Source organism: Python bivittatus, unplaced genomic scaffold (genome assembly GCF_059951505.1).
Source record: "Python bivittatus isolate LINGU-HERP-01145 unplaced genomic scaffold, Pbiv_v1 ctg000370_np1212, whole genome shotgun sequence".
NCBI classification, from domain to species: Eukaryota; Metazoa; Chordata; class Lepidosauria; order Squamata; family Pythonidae; genus Python; species Python bivittatus.
The window spans coordinates 2464993-2484877 of record NW_028277062.1 but is presented as its reverse complement, the minus strand read 5'-3'; the positions used below and the strand labels follow the sequence as shown (position 1 = coordinate 2484877).

General features: G+C 55.9%; 1 protein-coding gene across 1 annotated transcript; it reads right to left on the bottom strand.

Moving 5' to 3' along the window:
* Positions 1-7866: 7866 nt before the first annotated feature.
* SHBG (sex hormone binding globulin) lies at positions 7867-16576 on the bottom strand. Its single transcript, XM_025169888.2, has 8 exons — positions 14504-16576; positions 13285-13400; positions 12348-12537; positions 11165-11326; positions 10142-10310; positions 9831-9976; positions 8981-9200; positions 7867-8774 (listed from the first exon to the last, which is right to left on the bottom strand). The coding sequence occupies exons 1-8, from the start codon at positions 14603-14605 to the stop codon at positions 8605-8607; spliced, it is 1275 nt and encodes a 424-aa protein (XP_025025656.1). The 5' UTR covers positions 14606-16576; the 3' UTR covers positions 7867-8604.
* Positions 16577-19885: the final 3309 nt, after the last annotated feature.

Here is a 19885-nt window from a genome sequence, read left to right as displayed (position 1 = left end):
GCGAGGACTGGTTGTAAGCCCCTTTGTTCAGCACCGCTGTAAGTTCGAACAGTCACTAAACGAATGGTTGTTAAGTGAGGACTACCTGTACTCTTTTTGGCTTGCCACTGAGAATACTCTGGTCCCTGTGGGCTTCTCCCTCTTCCATGCCAGGGTTCAAAATACGTGGCCAAACGTTCTTTTGCTAACTGGAGGCGGAATGAAGATGGGCAGGGATGGAGCCTCACCTGGCAGCCTCACTTTGCCAAGATGAGCCTGGGACAGTGTCCCATTACTCCTCTCGCTTTGGAGGGGGCTGAGTAGGGACCCCTCCCCGGCCAGCCTGCCTTCCGTCGGGGCCACTAAGACAGGCTGGTGCCTTTGCTCTGAGCACGTGTGAAAAGTCGAGGAAGTGGAAGAGCGTGACCCAAACAGTAGGAGTGTGATTGACAGGCCGTGGCCGAAGGCCCCTGAATCTGCTCCTTCCGGACAGGTGGGACTTCCACTCCCACAATGCCTTGCTGGCGCAGCCAAAGAGGGGGGATTCTGGGAAACGATGCCCGGTACATCTGCAGGGCTCTCCATTCAGGTCAACGGAGGAGCTGTAGAGGCAGCAGCGGAGAAGGGGGCAGGGGAAGCCCCGAGCGCTCTGGAGGGGGTCCTCACGTTTGCTCAGCCCCTCTTCTTCCCTTTCCCCAGTTTGCCAAACAAACGGGAAGGTGCCGAAATCCCCGGAGGGAGCCGTGACCCACATTCTCCGCCTCCAGGGCTGGCATCATCGGGGCCAAGTTTCTTTCCTTGTTGGGGAATCTGGGTCGAGTGCCAGGAAGGTGACTCGCGGCCTCGCTGCAGCAGGAAACCAGGAATAGCTTTGGGAAGACAATGAACCTTGGGACCCGGGGATCCTGGTTTCCCAGCTCCGCCCCTCCCTCTGTAATTCAGGTTAATCCATTGGACTCCCAGGCAGGTGAGAAAATAAGCTCGCGTTTTGTCCAGCCGGTAGATGGACAGCCGGGCAACCTCCCCTTGGCCACCAGAATATTTCCTCCTCGGTGCCAATGTTTGCCTGGCGCCTTTTCTGTGTTTTTGGCTCCTGCCCACCCCCCTTTGGCCTGCTCTGGTTCTGCCCACCGCAGCACTGTGCTGTCGCTGTGAACGTCCCCTATTCGGCATCCCGGTCCCATCGTGTTCCCCCCAGGCCTGGATTTTAAACCAACAGATTCAGCCTCTGCAACCAAGGGGTCTTTCGCAGGGTCTGTCTTTCGCTGCACAGTTTGGATCAGTCTAAAAGCACCTGCTAGGAGGCTGGGAAGGGGGGAGGGAAAGAAAGGGGTGGCTATAGGGCAGTGCTACTCAACCTTGGCGGCTTTCAGAGGCGTGGACTTCAACTCCCAGAATTCCCCAGCCAGCCTTGCTGGCTGGGGAATTCTGGGAGTTGAAGTCCACGCCTCTGAAAGCCGCCAAGGTTGAGAAACACTGCTATAGAATAACATGGAGAGATAGAACAGGGCGTGGTCAAAAAAGTCAAGATGGTGGCTGCAACGTGCCATTGAAGCTCTGCCAGTTTTCCTAAGTGCATTGCCCATAAAAGCCAAATTTCCTGCGGATCCTCTCCGAAGGCAGAGAGTTAGAAGGGGACTGATCCGCCGGCCTTGCAAGCCTGCGCCGAGGAGCAGATTTGCAAGAGAGCAAGTCCTCCCACAGAAAGCAATAAGGGCCCCGAAGACGGGGGGAACCTTTCATCTCCTCCTGGCCCGACCCGGAGGGCATCGAATCTGCTTTTGACCTCACCCAGTGGGGTTTCCAGATGCCAGCCTGGTCGTGCTTACCGATGCTGGCTAAGAGAGGCAGATGGGGGAGAATGGGTGCGGGAGTGCGAAGAAACCCCTGATCCTTGCCCCCGGCCCTACCACCCCAGCTGGTTTTGAATCCGGTGGCGTTCCTAATTTTCCAGCAGTGGAGGAAACGTCTCCCCGGGGCTTCAGCTTTGTTAATGAGAGGCAGAGGGAAAATCAGGAGGAGCCTGCTAACACCTTTTTCAGCTAACACATGTTATTAAAAGGCATTCGTCACATGAGCGTCTGCCTTTTAATCACAGTTGCTGGTCGGAAAAGGCAGAAGCAAAACCTGCACCAGTTTCGGCCTTCCGCCCTGCGAGGTCTTAGGGCTGACCGGGTGAGCCAGCCCAAGTGCAAAAGGACCCATCTTCCCCAACTGTTGGAGATGTGCCAGACGGGGACTCCCCTTGTCCGTGCAAGGCGGCTGCACTCTGGACGTGGCAGGAGGAGGCCAGATTGGGGGGCAACGGCTGTCCTGGAGGTCAGCACTGCAGGGGGGTGCTGACTCACCCCCCCTTGCAAGCTTGGCCGCAGCGGGCTGGTTCCTCTGGTTGTGAGTCTTCAAAGAACAGAGACTCCCCCAGGCCCTTCGTGTTCTCTCCTCTTTCATCTGCTATCTGCATTTCCCCGGGCGACTGACCCAAACCAGCTGGGCAGGAATCCAGAGGAGGGGTGGTGGGGAAACCCCAGGCCCGCTCGTCCATTTGCAGAGCCCGGTGGACGCTGCAAGGGGGAAAGGGGGAAGGAAGGGCAGCAGGAATCCGGTCAGCAGCCCCCGGGTTGCGATCGGTCGTAAGGCGTGGCCACGGTCCTCTTCCCCAGTGAGGACTGGCATCGAACCAGGTTTTCGAGGGGTAGAGGTTCAACTCAGAGACTGGTCCCCAACCTCCATAGAGGTTGGAGGTCTGGCTGTCCTCCCTGCTTTTCCCCGTGGCTCTTAGGCCCCCAATGCCTCGACTCTCAGCCTTCTGGGCCCCACTTTTCTCAAATGCACTGTGCATTCCTTAGGGCAGTGTTTCTCAACCGTGGCAACTTGAAGAGGTGTGGAAAAGCTGGCTGGGGAATTCTGGGAGTTGAAGTCCACACCTCTTCAAGTTGCCACGGTTGAGAAACACTGCCTTGGGGCTCATCGTACAACTCGCAGCCCCCCCAACCCCTTGAGCGACTGAGCGATTTATGAATATCCCATTACATCACAGGAGCTCTGGGAAAGAGCAGGAGAGAAATAGGCACAGGGACAGCCACGACGTGGCGCTTCGCTCCTTGCACGTATTTAAACAATTGGTGGGAAAGGGGGACATATTGTGAAGAGGCCTATTTCCAACTGATTGGGGGGCTGGATTTGGGGGAAATGGGGACTGGAAGCGGAGGGAGGATTATTCCTTCCTTTTTCCCTTTCAATTATCAGACCTTGGATTGAGCAAGCAGAGTTCCTGGCCAGGGGTACCATCGCTCCTAAAAGAGTGTCTTTGGAGGGGGGCTCAACCCTTGGGGACTTCATTGCGTGTCCATGTAGGGTTTTTTTTTTTTGGCAAAAATGCAGAAATGGTTTCTTGGCGCATGCTTCATGACCTCCCGGTCTAGTTTACCATCCTGGGATCTTCTGGTGGTCTCCCATCCAAGGACCAACTAACTGGGTCTAAGCACACTTAGCTTTTTGCCAAGGTCAGCATGGCCCATATTCCTGATTCATTGCCCTCATTTTTTCAGCCTGGAGCCTTGCGGATGTGTGGGAAGACCAATTCCCAGAATCCCTAGCTGGCCCACTGGAATTCTGGGAGTTCCACCCTCAGCCCGGTCACCTGGGAAGGGTTGGGGGGAGCCGGCTGCTGGATAACCGAGAACCACGGAGCCGGAGAAAGCCACACCCGTCCTATTTCTACCTGCTGCTCTGTTGCTTTAAAGGGCTTGCCAATCACACTGGCAGGCCTCCCTTTCTCCTACAGTCTGGGGGAGCCCTCGCACCAGCCCCCAACTCTCCCCCGCCTTTATTAAGGATGACTCTTTGTCCCTGGAGGGGGTCCAGGCTGGGACGGTTGCCAAAGCCAAATCTGTCCTCTTCCCCCCCCCCGGCCCCCCTCGCCATCTCTTCCATGCCGGGCATCCAAAGCCGGGTTCTTGGCACCCACAGGAAACCCATCTCTGCAGAGGTCTCATCGCCCCCTGGTGGTGCCAGGAGGTATTTCACCATATCAATCCATTTGGGGCAGAGGAGCAGAGAAGGAATTATTTGCAAGAAACCGGAGGACCCGTGTTTCCCCTCCGCCTCACTGCCGTTTGTGAAAGCAACCCGCTTGCTCTCCATGTGTCTCCCATGCAAATGTGCTATCAAATATTTACAGGGCAAGGGACTCTGGTTACACCAGTCGTGGCTGGAAGGCTGCGGATCTCTTATTTCAGTCCTGAAAATCTGCCTTGTAGCTGACATGCAATGACATTTTTTTAAATTGCTAACGCGAAGTGGGGATTAGTAATGAACAGCAGGCAGCTGGTGGGATTTCTGGATTGGGACCCACCAAAATCCATGTAATCCGGCAGGGGCAACTGACCTAAAGAACTGAGATGCCAGTTTTCTTTTGAAACCTGGATGGAAAAATGAATTGATCGCAATGTGAATCCTGATAAATTCGTATTTTGCACTGCTGGCACTCCCTTTTTTCACTGCACATGCAGATGAACAACAAGCAGATGCACAGAAAGGGAATGTTCCTAGAACCTACTTTGTTGTTAAGCAGCTGATACCGGGAGAAAAGCAATTTATCATCAGAATACTTGGAGCCACGAAGATCTGGGATTAAACCTCAACTGTTTTGCTTTTTTGTCCTATATGTACGGGTTGTGTTAAGCACGCAGGCCATACTGCATTAGTCTAAGCCGACCTTCAGTTTGAGCATGGTTTAGAACAGTGTCAGCTTCTGAGTGTCACAGAACTCTTTTTTCCTCTCCAGCTCAGAGCCCTGTAGATCTCAGAGGCTTGCATGCTCCCAAATCGCCTTTGGGCTGTTGTTGAGAAAAATAGAACAAGGCTGCGGCAAGGAAATCACATAAGACGCTCCCTTCCTTTTCTTACTGCATCAAAATAGCCCACGTGAGTGTCTGGTTTTTCAGCCGACACTTCAAAACCACAAAGGAGACGTGCCCACACGGGCATATTGGTAGAAGCTAAATGCTGAAATTGCCAGCCTCCAGACCCGTGAGACGACGCTCCTAGGCTGCCTGGGGATGCTAGTATCCCAACCGGTCTGCAGGGGCACCAGTTCAGGAGGGTGCGCATAAGCTGGCTGGGGTAAAACCAAAAAAAGATATTAAGAGAAGCCTTGAGGGTTTCGTTCAGCACTCACGGCAGGCAGTCTGCAGGGCATGGCCAAGCAAGTCATAAAAGAGAGGCAGAACCTCTGTCACAGCCACCATCTTGACTTTTTTGACCCTACGTGCAGCCCCCCTGCAAACGACAAGCCGTGGTTCTAATCCAGGGCCCGGTTTATATATGCACGTCACGCTGTAGCTGGGAAATGCTCATTTCAGCTTTGCACATTCCCCGAATGACTCACAACCTGCGGTTTGTCACTTCAGTTTCTGCCTGCTTGTGCCATGCGCTTGATAGATGCCGCACGAGGGGCCTTGCCGGTGTGAAAAGTCTGCTGAGCGACGCAGAGGCCTCTGGTTGCAGGGGAGAAGGGTCCCCAGGGGCGCCGGAAAGTATTTTCTTCCTGGTGCTTCCAGGCGGATTCGCCCTCATCAAGAAAAAGGAACGGACGTGGGAAAAAACGATCACGCTAGCCTGTTCTCACAAACCTAATCCCCTGAGTCGGCAGCGTGTTGAAAATATTCATTCGTCCGATGGAAGGCGGCTTTCCTGAAGGGCCCAGCTGAACTTCCAGCACGGCAGGCGTTGGCGGGGAGGGGGGGACGTGGTGCTTTCGGCATGGCGCGTCTGCGTCATTTTCTCCGCGATGCTGTGGCATGACAGATGGACCGCCGGGGGGGGGTGTCAGATGGCGGCGGCCACATACCAGCGCCCCCCCCCCCGTGCAACCGTGCCTGAGGTCCCTCCCTGGGCGTGCAACGGCTCTGGGCAGCTGGTCCCTCCGGAGCTTGTGACTTCATCTCTCACTGCACGTGTGTGTGTGTGTGTGTGTGTGCGTGTATCCTGCAAAGAAAGCGTCAGAGTCAATCAGGCCAGGTCACTGTTGGTTAAGATCAGTGAAGGGGAGAGGAAGGGAGGTAAATGCAAGCCGGCCTGTCCTCGCATGGTCTTCTGCGGAAAAAGGGGGTCTTCTTGGCGCGCTACTTGGGAGCTGGGTGGGAGCAAAATCGCCCGGCCCTGGTTTAGGATCTGCAGGGGACTCACAAGGGGCGATGTTCTCTTTCCAAGGGTGTCGCCCCACTCCCACCCTAGCAAAGGCATGGTTCCCAAGGTTTTGTCCCCTGCCTCACGCAGGAGCGTGGCCAGCTCAACGCAAGAGGTAGGTAAACTCTGGGATTCCCTCCCACGGGACCGAGCAGCGGTCTTACGAAAGAGGAAGCGGCTGTTGTTTAAGGCGAGCTCTCTGTGGCCCCCAGCCCGGCAGCTCCCTTCGCCTTCCTGGGCCCCGCTTCTGCCGAGGACCTGGAAGATGCCTTCATCGCCCCCGGCATTCCCCTGGGCCCTGGGCTTTCCTCTTCTCCATTTTCCAGGCCACGAGCTTTTTTGTTTCCTCCTCGCAGGCTGCCTCTTCAGATCTTGCTTCAGGTGTTCTGTTGGCGGGCTGGACCCATGCTTCTCAACCTGGGCCACTTGAAGAGGTGTGGACTTCAACTCCCAGCGTTCCCCAGCCAACAAGTGTGGGCTTTAATCCCAGAATTCCCCAGCCAGCATGCCGGGAGTTGAAGTCCACATTTCTTCAAGTGGCCAAGGTTGAGAAGCACTGATTCTTGCGCTCCTTTTCCAACTCTACCATTCTATGACCCTGCGATTCCCAGGCACAATTGGTCCTAGCTTTGCAACTTCCCTCTCTTTATTTCTCTCCCCCTCCAGGGAGGTTGGAGCCCCCTTTGTGGCGGGTCCAAAGGGGTCCAGACGTCTCCAGGGTGAAAGGGGGTCTTGCTCGATCACATCAATAAGGTTCTCATGGTGGGAAGAGAGAACTGAGTTGGGAATCTTTAGTGAAATTAACCTCTGGAGAGCTGGACCCCTGGGTGCCCCCCACCTGCCCTCCCACCACATCAGGGCTCATCTTCTGCTCTGTGGGGTGGGAGCTGACCTCTCTAAAGGTCCCCGAGCAACCCACTTTTAATCCTCAGGATCCACACAGCCCTAAAATTGGGGCCAGGGCCATCAAGATAGGGGCTGCAACCGTGCAATGAAAGCCCCCTCCCTTTGCAGCCCTAGTGACTTTTTTGGAACACCCCCCCCCCCACCCGCAGACACCCCTGACAGCTCTCTGTGCTTTCCAGCGATGACCACCTGGCCTAGCCTGAAAGTCAGAGATTCTCTAGGATAAATTGGGAGAAAATGGGGAGCCTGGCAACCCCCTGCAGAGAAAAAAAAAGGCTGGTGGCAGATATTTTCAGTGCACCGAGAGATGGGCTTCTGTTTCAGACCGTGCCCGGGGCAAACCTGGCATCGAAGAACTCTTTGGGTAAAGAGGGACATCAATGTGATTGCAGACATTCTGGTACACCATGCCATTTTCCAGAGTCTGCGAGCCAGCATGGCGGTCCGAAGACATCTGGAAACATCTGGCTGGGGGACGCGGGTGCAGCTGCAGGGAAGACTCCAAGTCCTTGCCCCTAAGGAGGCAAAACCACCTGCAAATGTGCAGAAACACCCTTGGGTTGTATAATCTATAGCAGTGTTTCTCAACCGTGACACTTGAAGTGGGTGGACTTCAACTCCCAGAATTCCCCAGCCAGCAAAGCTGGCTGGGGAATTCTGGGAATTGAAGTCCACCTGTCTTCAAGTGCCTACGGTTGAGAAACACTGTTCTATAGCTCTCTTCTTGCTGCAGGATGTAAGTTTCCAAGCAAAGGAGCGTAACTTTCCGACCTTTTAAAATATACAACCATGCACTTTAGCCTATCGGTTTATTAAAATAACTACAGGTCCTGCTTTTAGTCTGAACCAGGACTGGATGATCTGCTTCACTGCGGGGAGGCGAATGAACTGGCAGTGCATTGAAAGAAATCCAACGATTTCTCCGAAGTCAGAAAGGTGGGATCCAGATGTAGGTGCTGCCCCTGGGCTGGTGGACACAGATTCCTCCTTTCCCCCAATTTGTTAAGAACTCCTCTCCAACCCCCCGCCCTCCTTTCTTGCCACTTCAAAGACTGTGACTCTCTCTAGTTCTTACAATTATTATTATTATTATTATTTTTTCCAGGAAGGGGAAATGGAGAAGTTGCCCCTGCTTCCACCAGCCTGGTCGCAGGCCCTCAGAATCTGGATCCACCTGAACCGAGGAGGCAACGATGGCACGCTGGTCCTGCAGGGACCAAGGAAGCAGAAAATGGCCCTCCTTGGAGCCTGCGGGCAGGTGCCATCGATGCCAGGTCTCTCAATCATCCGCCCCCCCAACACAACCACAGGCCGGCTCAGCGCCAAGCCGCTTAGCAGCAACACTCTCAACAATTGCACCCCCACCCAAACTTGCAGCTGCGGGATCTCTCCCGTAGCCGGGCCAAGCTGCTGGAAACCGCCAGACGCATCCACAGAGGAGAGAGCGTGAGAGACGGAGACGCGGGTGCCAAAGTCTGGAAAAATTGCCCTCTGGCCGGGGTGTGTGTGTGCAGTAGCTCTGCCACCCCTTTAATGCCCATCGTCCCTGTTGACTTTGCCTTGGTGGCTCCCGGGGCAGCTGTGTGCCCAGATCGAGTTGGTCCGGTACTGGGCATCGTCGAGGTCCAGCTCACGGCCCTGCACCCGGATGGAGCTGAGGCAGCCCTGGAAGAAATTCGCTTCCTCGGATTTCTCCTCTCCTGAAATAAAGATCGGCCGGAAACGTTTGGCACCCCTGCTCCGTGCGACGCATCCTTAGCAGGTGCAACTCTCTGTTGCAAAATGCAGCAAGTGCAGGTGCAGTTCTGCAGGTAGCTTTTTTTCAGCAGGAGGTAAGGTCAGATCTGGCTCCTCCCAGCCCCCCAAGGCGCCCTTCATATGATTCTCCCCTTCAGGGCAGACGTACCGGAGGGCCCCCCGATGGCCAGGCTTCCCACCCTGCTCAGCCAGGTCCGTTGCAGGCTTTCGAAATCGGACTTCGGGGTGGGCTTGGAGATCTCGGTGTCCCCCAGACGCAGCGTGAAGGAAGAGGAGCTGATGCGAAGGAGGAGGGGGGTGTCCAGGCAGCCCCCTTCAGGGAGAGGGACCAGGAGAACCGTCTTGTTACCCAACTCGGCCGTCAGATCCTGGGAGACAGAAAGAGACCACAGACCAGGCTGAGGGGTGGTACGGTGGAGCGCATGTTCCACGGTTCCCCCTCCTACAGAAGGGCCCCTTGGCACTCACGGGCACACGGTGCCCTGCGCTCTCGCGTCTCCAGTTTGGATCTTTTTCTGGGTGGCACATTGTCCCCCCCCCCCAAAGATCCCCAACAATTATATTAAAAACTTCACCCATCCTACCCTCTGCTCTTTCCTGGGAGGGGTTAACGGGGGGAGACGTTTCCATCACCAATAGTGCCCCAAAGTACGCTAAACTGTAATAGCCTTGTGGATATAATCCAGTTACGCACGTCTTGGTGTCCATTTCATTCGCTTATTTTCCAGAAGTGGTCAGAAAAGTCAAGATGACGCCTGTGGCTGTGTGATGGAAGTCCCACCCCCTTTTTACATGCAGTGCATGGAAAAGGGCAGGGCTTCCCTGGCGCGGTCGCCATCTTGACTTTTTTGACCCTCCCGGCAGACTTCCAACCCATCTGCGGGCACTCCAATGAGTACCAGCCCTCGCCCCTGCTCCCAGAGCCTCTGGCAACGGGGGTCGTGCCATCAGCCAGCCTGCGGGGCTTGGGTGTCTCACCCCATCACCCCTGTTCTCACCGTGTGCCGCAGGGCCAAGCGCAGAAGCAAGCTTTGCTTCAAAGTGGAGACGGCCAGGAGGGTGCTCAGCTGCGGAGCGGCCCTGATCTGCAGCTGCAGCGAGAGGACCCAGCTCCCGTTGGCCGGGGTGGGGTCGGTGGGGAGCCCTGGAAGAGAGCAGGACAGGAGGAGAACATGGGTGGGGACATCGAGGGGCCCTTCCCCCATGGCTGATGCCCAACCCTTGGCAAAAGGCGGTGGCATTGCCCGCCTTGCTAGGCAGAGAGGGAACCAGCCCTCCCAGTCTAAGATGCCCCGATGCCCAGCCGTACCTGACAGCGCAAAGACGGCCTGCCCGTTTCCACGGAAAAGGCTGCCCCGCTGGATGCTGGCGAAGCAGACCTTGGCGTCCCGGTCCTCCAAGGAAGCCCCCTCTCGCCACTCCAGGCTCTTGTTCAGCCAGTCCCAGCGCCTCATGCAGCCGTCCAGGGCCGGATTCAGCTGCCGCGCCCGGCAGGTGGGGCGCCGGGGTGGGGGCAGAGGGAGGCAGGCAACGGGAACACAGAAGACCCCCTGGTTATTGTCATTGTTGCACGATGAGTAGAATGGAGGTTGCAGGGACCCTTTGCTGGGGAACCCATTGCATCGAGGGCCGGAAGAACGAGGGGCATTATTATGTCATTATTAGCAATCGTTCTATGCTGTTATTATTATGACTGTTATTATTACACGACTGCATGATTTTTGATATTGGGTGACGAGGATTTGTGCACTGCTCTTCAGCTAGCAATCGTAGAGCACGGATCACCAGGATTCCCCGGGGAAATTGCTGATCCACTGGGTTCTTCAGAGACCCAGCCCAGATTCCGTTTAAGTGGCCCCTCCAGGGACCAAGCCTACCCGAGACCCATGCTTCCCTCTTCCTCCCGAGCAGGACCAGCTGAGGAATTTGATCTCCAAGGTGGAAAAACTCAGAGACGAGCCTCGCAAAAGCTTGGTTGCAAAAGTACCACAACATTCAATTAAACCACGACTGAATTTGCAGCCCTGAATTGGGGATGAGGCCCAAGGTTTCAAAGGCAAATGTCTTTAGTTAGTTATTTTATTTATCTTCTATTCCAGTGTTTCTCAGCCTTGGCAACTTCAAGGTGGGTGGACTTCAACTCCCAGAATTCCCCTTGCTGGCTGGGGAATTCTGGGAGTTGAAGTCCACACCTCTTCAAGTGGCTGAGGTTGAGAAACACTGGTTTAGAGAAAAGATGGGGTGATGCAACCACGGGAAAGGAACCCAGACTGGGGTCAGTGGGGGCTTCTGGCCGTTTTTGGCACCCCACAGGACGGCAGGTCCGTCTTACCGGGACCAGCAACTCATGCAGCGAGATGAGCATGCCTCCTACTCCGATGCGCATCTGAGGGGTGGGGCGATTCACAATCGGGTGGGAGACATGGCTGAGGGTGAGGTGGTCCTCTCCATCGACCTCCAGCATGACGCCGTGCCCTTCGTTCTTCACCAGGATCTGTCCGGGGGCAGAGCAGAAGCCGCGTTGGGGAAAGGGGAAGAGGAAGACCCGGAGCGAAAGCGCTCAGCCCTGCGGATCAGGACCTGAGCAAGGTTGGGGGGTCCGGGGGGCCACCTTTGTCTTAGCTGATCCGACCGGGGGAGCCAGTGGGATCGCTCTCGAAACTCTGGGCTCCCAGCCTCGTTTTGCCTGAACAACGGACAATTACGGTAGCGCAGAGTTGGAGAACCCGAACTCACGACATACCGGATTAAAATTTAATTTCTGGCTCAACCCATTCGTTTCACTTTCAGGGAGTCATGCAAATTCCTGTAGCATTTTAGGGGGTCGTGGTAGCTCCAAGTGGGATTTGAATGGCTTGGGAGTTAATGTGCACCCAGCCTGTGTGGTTTGCAAATGATGGTTCGATGTGACGCATGAACCCAGGCCATTGTGGCTTATTCAATAAACCCCAGTTAAATAAGGCTCCGAACGATGACTGAACCTAACACAGAGGACAGTCATTGGGAAGACCCTTGCCCCCAGCCTGGAAAATGGTTTTTGGAAAGAAGGAGAGAGTGAAGTGACAGCTCCTTCTTCAAAATGACATCAGTTATGCCATTTGCACTATGATGTCATGGCACAGATGACATCACTTGTCCCCCTCACACTGTAAGGGAACAGCCGGGAGTGGTCAAAAAATTCACAATGGTGCGATCAAACCTCAGCCTGGTTTTATGTACATCGCACACCCTGGTTTTTCGACTGCACAGGCGATGCACACAAAAAACCATGGGAAGCTTTGCTCAAGGCCACTCTCTTGACTTCCTTGATGATGCCCAGCTGACCCCCCTGGAGCAGCCAAGGAAGCAGAACCCCACTTGGGGGGGAGGCCCCAGTTGACTTATTTTGCCCTCCCACCCAAGAAACCTCCTGGCCTGCCTCTGGCAGCCTTGTGGCCCTCCAGGCACAGTTGGACACCTCCCATCATTTTCAGCCTCTGAGATGGGAGTTGTAGTCCAGCAACAACTCATCTTACCCGATGCCACTGGCCATCATCGAGACGCCGCCCCCCGGAGACGGTGATGTTGATGAGGGTGTTATGGATCTGCATTTCCGGCTTCCCCCGACGCAGCGCCAGGATGAACCAGTCAACGCCGGGGTTGGTGTCCCCATAGAAGATCACGCCTTCCGGGTCGAAGGTGCGGAAGTCGAACGAGGAAGCTGCACTGGGGGGCGGGGGGCAGAAGCAGGGAGGAGCTCAAGGGAGGCCCCGTGGTGCAGTCTTCCTGCAGACCCCTTCCAGCACTCGGATGGGGAAGTCAAGGCACAGACGGGTGCCTGGGGTTGCCCCCATCCTCGACTTCTCTTCCATACCTCCCTGTCAGCCCTCCAAGGCAGGCCAGACTAGGAAACCAAAGTCGTGCCGGCTAATATAACTTTTATGATAGGGTTATAGCAACAGACTCTTGCAAGTCTGAAAGCGCTTCCCCCTCCCTCCCTTTATCTTCATGAGAACTGGGGAGGGTCTCATCTGAGACGCTTTCGCAGGTTGCCCTTCTGGCCCGGACTCGGGTTTCTTTTATCTAGCTCTTCCTCCAGTCCCTCAAGGTTCTTCCTCCTGTCCATTACACTCCCCAAACTAGCGCCTTCAGGGTTTGTGTGTGTGGGGTGGGTGGGTGGGTGGTGTACTACAGATCCCATCACCCCTAGCCCCCGGTTCCTCTGCTGTGGGGCTTCTTCAGCATCTCCGAAAGAGCCTTTCTCCAGCTGCCCTGAGACTTCACCCGGGAGGTGGCGCAAACTCTGTCTTCCCCATTGGCTTTGGGGGCACAGCCGTCGCCCCAAGTTGCACGGCGCCCTGGCAAGCCCTTCGCAGCCCCCAGAGGGGAGCGCTGCTCCCCGGCCAGCGGCTCTGGCCCAAGATCCTGTAGCTGCTCGGCCGACCCCAACCCCTGCAAGTTTTCCTTCCTTACCTCGTCACCGTTTGCAGATCGATGTGCAGGGTGGCGGTTGGGGAGGGGTCTCCCCATCTCTGCCCCAGGTTCAGACCACCGGCTTCGACAGCGGAGCCTTGGAAGCAGGGACCCAGCTGGAGAGGGACGAGGACGGCCGTCAGCCTCGGTCGGCCGCCAGGGGGCAGCCTCGCCCCGCGGAGAAGTACAGTACCCGAGCGCGCCGCCAGGTCCCCGAGGAAGGTGCGCGGCGCTGGACGCGCCACGCGGGGGCAGCCTTGCTCCGTGGAACTCGCGCGCCGCCCCGCGGGACGCGCGGCGGAGGAATTAGCTTCTGCAAGTCAGCAGTTTTGCACGGGGTCGAGGACGACTGGGTGGCCCATCCTCCCCAGACCCGTCACGGAAAACCGGTGGCATCTTCGCGCTGCTGAGGGTTTGGGCGGCGGAGCGCGCCCGGGGTTCGCTCGCCCCATTTCCGCGTGCAAAGCGGGGGCTGGCGAGCCGCGCGGGTCGCCTCCGAATCCGCCTAAAGCCCCTTGGATGCTGCAACGCGCAGAGGGGGCGCGGGGGCGCGCCCGGCCCCGATCCCGCCTCTCGCCGGGCAGCGCTTCGTCCCGGACGTGCCGTGAGGCTGCGGAAAGCCCAGGAGAGCGGGCTCCTGCGCTGTATCAGCTGCGAGAGAGAAATTCAACAGGTGAAGCTGCCCCGGGACGATTGCTGCCTGTTTTATTTTGCCATCAAGCAGTTGGCGAGATGCTGTGCGCCCTGCCATAAGAGAAGGCCGAGCTGGGCTCAGGCGTGTCCTAAAATGTATTAGAGCTTTTTTGTAGGGGCAGCTGCGGTGCTTCAAGCCCCCTCCCTGCCCTTAGTGCAGCAGAGCCTCCCCTGTTGAGGCCCAGCCTGCCCTCCTGATGTTAACAGTGGCTGTCCTTTGGCCAGACCAAGGGAGAGAGTCAAATCACTGCCAGGATTTAAACACCAGAGAGGAAAAGGGGTAGGGAGACCTGGTGCAACCCGAAGCACTGCAGACAGCTGTCAGAGCGTGCCCGGATACTCACTCAGAGGCTCTTCTACTTCCGATAGCTGAACGGAAGCGGCGGCAGGCCTGAAGCGCCTCCAAGAAACCCCCGGCCCTTTGAGGTGGTGGCTCTGGCCACACTGCCTGGTTGGCCTTTCGGGAGGTCTCCAGCCATAAAAGCAGGGGGAAGGTCTGCCCGTCTGCCGGCCGTGCCAGACTCACCTTGGAAGCATCACCCTCCTCTGTTTCCTGGATCCTGGCCCCTGTGGCCCAAGGGGGCCCGGGGGCCACCAGCAGGAGCAGCCAAGCGGCAGCTGGGAACATGTTTGGCACGGTGCAGAAACCCGCACGGCTCAGCACGGACTGGAAAGAGCCGCCGGAACAAGCTGTGGTCAAACTCCGATTGCTCTGTCCGGACAGTTGTTGACATAAACTCTCCAGGGATCAAGGCCCACAGCAAGACAGAGGGTGGGCGGGGGGAGGCAGACTTTGGCTCCCCAAGTCTTGCCCGGCTGGCCAGGGTGCGTGCCGCTTTCCAACTTTTGCAGCGGCCCAAGGCCGGACCTGCCTTTGGGGAACATTGCCATCTTCCCCGCCAGCCGATCTGTCCCTTTCGTCCCCAAGGGCTGCTTGAACTGTGCCAGGAAACAGCCTGGCCTGAGCTGTGCCGCACACTCGCCTTCCACGGGGAAGGGGAAGGGGGATTCCGCCCGGGGCAGGGGTTGACTAGATGACCTCAAGGACCCCTGAGGTTCTACAGGGCTGGGGGAAGCTTTGCAAAATCTCAGCTGCCCGACTGGAAACCACTCCACATATTAGAGGAGAGCTGCAAAGTGACTGGGGAAGTCCGCGTTTCACGAGATCCCCAGAGATCCCTCGCCAGTTGAGGAGGTCATCTCCAAACGGCCTGGCTCAGCGCAAATCTTGTGCAAGTTGCTGGCAGCCGAAGCGAAGCTTTCGGGAAATGCTGCCTCATTCTCCCTGGGAGGCAGAGAGGGCGTGATTCTCCTCTTCCTCGGAGCAATCAGGTCAGGCCCCTGGATTTTCACCAGTGGGGAAGAACAATGCCTGCCTTGTAGAATTAGCGTTCTGTGGCAGCGGACTTCCTTTCGTCCTCCTTCCCGCTTCCAGTGCCGCGTCCTTCTGCCCTCGTCCCCCCAGTCCCGCTCTTCGGCTGTGAGTTTGGGCCCTCCAAGGATTCCTGGGTGGCCTCCCCAGCCTGGCTGGGAAGATGCTTCACCAAGCAAGCAACCTACCGCAAAACCAAGGCTGAACACTGCCCCTTGCGCGTTACTTCTCCTTTGCATCGCCACGACACGCGCTGCCTGGTGCTGCCCGCAAGACCGGGTGGAAGCTACAGCTGGTCCGGATCAAATGCGGCCAGGCCAGCAGTTATGGGTGCGCCGCCCCTGCGCCGTCTCTGCTTTGTGAGCTGCGCTGGTTTCTGGTGGGCGTCTGGGTTGGCCTCCTCTCAGACCCTGCCCGTACCTAGAAGAACTGGCAAGGTAGCCCTGCTCTTCCTTTAAACAACACCATCTCGGGGGAGCCTGGCGGGGAACCTTTTCTTGGCACCGCTCCTGCCTCTGGAAAACTGCCCGTGGTACATCAGACCCCAACCCTCCTCTGCTTTAGAAAGTTATCAAAAACCTGCTTTTTCAAACCAGCAATGGGTGATGGTGTTTGTGATCCAGCTGAGCCACGGCTGAAAGGTTTTGATGTACTTCCCCAAGGCATTCGTTTTTTATCCTTTTGCATTCTTTCTGAGTTTTTAAGTCTTTCCAGCCAGCCCTCCAGCTGAGTCTAACGCACAACACACAGGCACAACTCCCTTGGGCACGAACTAAAAACCTGCCCTGTGGGGCCTCTCAGACAGGACAGCAATCCACGCCTTTCTTGCGGGGTGAAAGGGCCATCAGCTGAGGCAAAGGGCTTGTTTGCTCACAATTGCAACAGCGCCAAAGGGTTAGAGGCGGGGACAAAGATCTGGCCATTGTGGCTGGATGGCTCCAAAGTGGGGCAGGTGTGGGTCCCTGCACTAAAACCAACGGGGTGGGGAGGCGGGAGTGGAACTGGGGCAAAGCTAGAAGAAACAGGTCTCCGATTTAGGGCTATGCTTCTTGGCAGATGCTGTAGGAGGGGAGTGGGTTAGTCGAACGCCTCTAAATAACATGGGTTTGTCGGAAAAGGCGTCACCAGACTTGATTCTTTGCCAGGTTTCAGGAGGGCCTGGCTCAGCCCCCACATCTTTTAATTATACCCCCCCCGAACCCACACATTGGAGTTTTGCACTGATCCATTTTCAATCACTGACCTATAGAAAGGGGTTCTGTTCCTCCAACTCACCCCCCCCCCACAGTTTGCAGTGCTCGATTCTGGTTGCCAGCCCTGACTCCCTTTTTTTCACTCAGTTTGAACCCCCCTTTCCCCCGCAAAGGTGTCCCCCCTCCGGCTACAGGATTGGCTGGGCTTCCTGGCTGCTTCCAAACGCTGCTCTTTGGCCTGTGATTCAGAAGCCCCTATAAACCAAGCAGGTTCACCAGAGGTGCATGAGGGTCTCCCCAGCAGCTCCGTTTCTTTTCAAAGACCCAAACCTGGCCGAAGGAGCATCCGTCAACCCCGGGGACACCAAGGCTGGACCAGGGAGGCCTGTACCGCCCCCCAAATTGCCATCAATTCTGAGCAACATCGCAATTAATTTAAGTGTTCACAGCAGAAGGCATGGAGGGCGGATGAATCACCAATTCATCTGGATGGAGAGCTGTTAGTGTTGCCTAGAAGAGAGGATGTCAAACGTCAGACAGGAGCGTCAAATAGTCAAGGTGGGGGCTGTGCTCGTACCCCTCCATTCCAGGCCCTGGATGCAACGCACGCAGAAAGGGCCGGGCATCTTGACTTTTCTGACCCCCACCCACAGACCTCTCTGCTAATCCACAGAGCAGTGGCGGTTGGGTGCGCTTTTCAACAGTGTCACCTTCAGCATATAATTGTCGTTTTATTCTGAAGAAGTTATTTGAGTTACACACAAAGATGCAGAAAGATAAATACGGTAATTGTCTAACGGACTCCTCACACTGTCACACTTGGAACAGAGACCGGGAAAAAGCGGCAGAAAATTATTATTCCTCCTCATGATTATTACCAACGTATTTTATCGGTTTTCTTTTCCTGCTTTTTTTCCTAACTCTTGATATTGTTTTCCTCTCTTTCTCTCTCTCTCTCTTTTTTTTTTTGCTTTTTTAAAATTTTCCTTAAACAGTTTCAGTAAATATCTAAAGTGCCATAAAACTAGCTAGAGGTGCTTCTAAAAAATAAAAATAAGACAAGTTACATTCAGTAGCAAACGGTCAACAATCACCGGAGCCCCCCAGTGACAAAGTGCAAAAGATTGGAGAGACGGACCGCTATGTACACGTCAGTGACCGCCCTTCTGCCCCCAGCGCCCCCCCCAGAACCCAGAGCCTCCTGGCCTGCTGGAGGGGGCCACCCCAAAATACCTTTGGTGCGCGCTCTTGCTCAGTCCCATCCCTAACCCCGTCTCCCTCGCCCCCCAATCTCTGAATGCAACCAAGGGGTGCATTGCTGGAAATGCAGCCCCCCCCTCGAGAAACCAATGGGGTTGAGGTGGGGGCACGGGACCAACCCTGCCTCCTAGCGCAGAGCAGCAGCGTGCAGGAACCTGGTCTGCCGGAGGCCTCTCCGCCCCAGGCCTGTAAGCAAGCGTCATGCCCTGGACAGTTGTGACCCCTCCCGAAAACCCAGGCGGAGACTGGAAGAGGAAAGTACCCTGACGTTCCAACGTCAGCCCTGGATAGCCGCCCTTCGCGTCAAGGGGGGGCGAGGAGAACAAGAGGGGCCGTGCACCTGCTGCATGACAGGAAGTGTGCGTGGGAATCCCGCTGCAGCACAGCACCGCCTGCCATCGACCAGGACCCGGTGGAATGCATCAGACGTTGGCAGCATGAAGGGCTGGGGGGGGAAGACACGTCACTATAAGGAGTCACAGCAGAAAAGGAGGGGAGGGGGAGGGGACCACAGGTCAGTGCTGGGGGGGAACGGATGGGCAGAAACGTGCACGTCATGGTTGGGCTCTGCTGCAGCAGTAAACCAGGGAGGGCCGCGTGCCTGTCGCTTGCTCGGCGCACACAACCCCGCCATACCGGAGCGTGGCAAAGAGGCAGCGTCTGGGAACTGCATCGCCCGTTGTGCGGGGAGAGATTTTGCACTGCGGTGCATTTCTGGGGCGACCCTGAAGCCAACAGCTGCGCAGGGGGGCAGGCACGTTCCCGCGGTCCTCCACACTCTGGTCCCAATTCTGTGTTTGGAGCAGGGTTCAAAGGCCGCAGCCCTGGCGCCCAAGGACCAACGCCCCTGCCTGATGCTGCACTATTATTCCAGCTCACTTTAGCCGTGCTGGCATCTCCACCGTGGACCTGCGCGCACCAAGGACACGGCCAGAGCAGCAACTTAAAAAACAATCATCTCTTTGGGAGCGTGGAAGGTGTGCAAGTCCTGTAGGAGCCCCTGGTCAAAACGCTGTCTTTCCCGCCAAAGAGCAGCAGCAATGCCCCTCTCAGCCTTAGCTGGGCTAAGATGGGTCTTTCACGGGGGGAGGGAGGGGGCCCCAAAGAATTCACATATGCTGCTGCTGTGGCTTGTAACCTATGACTGGCGCAGGAAAAAGACTTGGAGAAGGGGACCCTCCAGAGGCTTCCCTGCAGTGGGGGCCAAAAAAGTTAATTTGGAAGGTGGGAGGGAGCTGGGAAATTTAGGCCAGTCTTTCCAACCTCCGGATGGGTTCGGGACTACAACTCCCAGACCCCTCTAGGCAGCAGAGCCATGGGCAACATTCTGGATTCCCCCCTCCATCTGCCTAAGACAAAAAAGGAAAAAACAAAGGAAAAACAAACTGATCTAAAATAAAATTTTACATATAGAACTACCGGTGAAAATTTATTTTAGAACAGTTTATGCAATTCTCCCTTCCAAAATTAAACTAACTGTAAAATAAAGCGTCCGGGTTTTGGTCCTTCTAGAAAACACTCATCAATCGAAACCGGTGCGCGACAGCATGTTTGTGTTTTGAACTGGGGAGGAAGGAAGACTCGAAAAGTTCACTGGGTCTAAGCTTTGGCTTTTAACAGGAAAACGGCTATTGTTTTGCTTGTTAAAAATACATTTTCATTTCCCTCAAATGTGCAGGGTTTGTTTCTTTCTTTCTTTTTCCTGGAATGTATCACTGGAGCTTCATTTCTCCTTGCCCCGAAAAGCATTTAGGGTTTTTGGAGGGGGGCTGGCAAGGGAAGAAAGGAAGGAGTGCCCACGTTGGGCAGGCTGGAGCTGCCTCTCCGGGGTCGGTGCCACGGGGTTTTTGCGACGCAAACCTCGCTGGTCCATGACAAAACGCCTTCGTTCAGCCCTCGCTTCCTCCTGGCACCCGCAATTTAAGCCGCCCATCCCGTGCAGGCTTTTTCTCCACGGGTTTCACCAGGGATATCTGCCCCATTATTATTATTATTTTAAAGTAGGCCACCCATTTTGAAAAATAGAACATAACACTATTAAAAAAAAACACTATTACATGTATAGCTAAAATTACCTATTGCT

Excerpts from the sequence above, each read along its gene's own strand:
- SHBG (XM_025169888.2), bottom strand. The coding sequence starts at position 14,605 with ATGTTCCCAGCTGCCGCTTGGCTGCTCCTGCTGGTGGCCCCCGGGCCC. Across the intron at positions 13,401-14,503 it reads AGGAGGGTGATGCTTCCAAG|CTGGGTCCCTGCTTCCAAGG; the intron begins GTGAGTCTGGCA and ends GTCCCTCTCCAG. Across the intron at positions 8,775-8,980 it reads GGCCATCGGGGGGCCCTCCG|GAGAGGAGAAATCCGAGGAA; the intron begins GTACGTCTGCCC and ends TCTTTATTTCAG.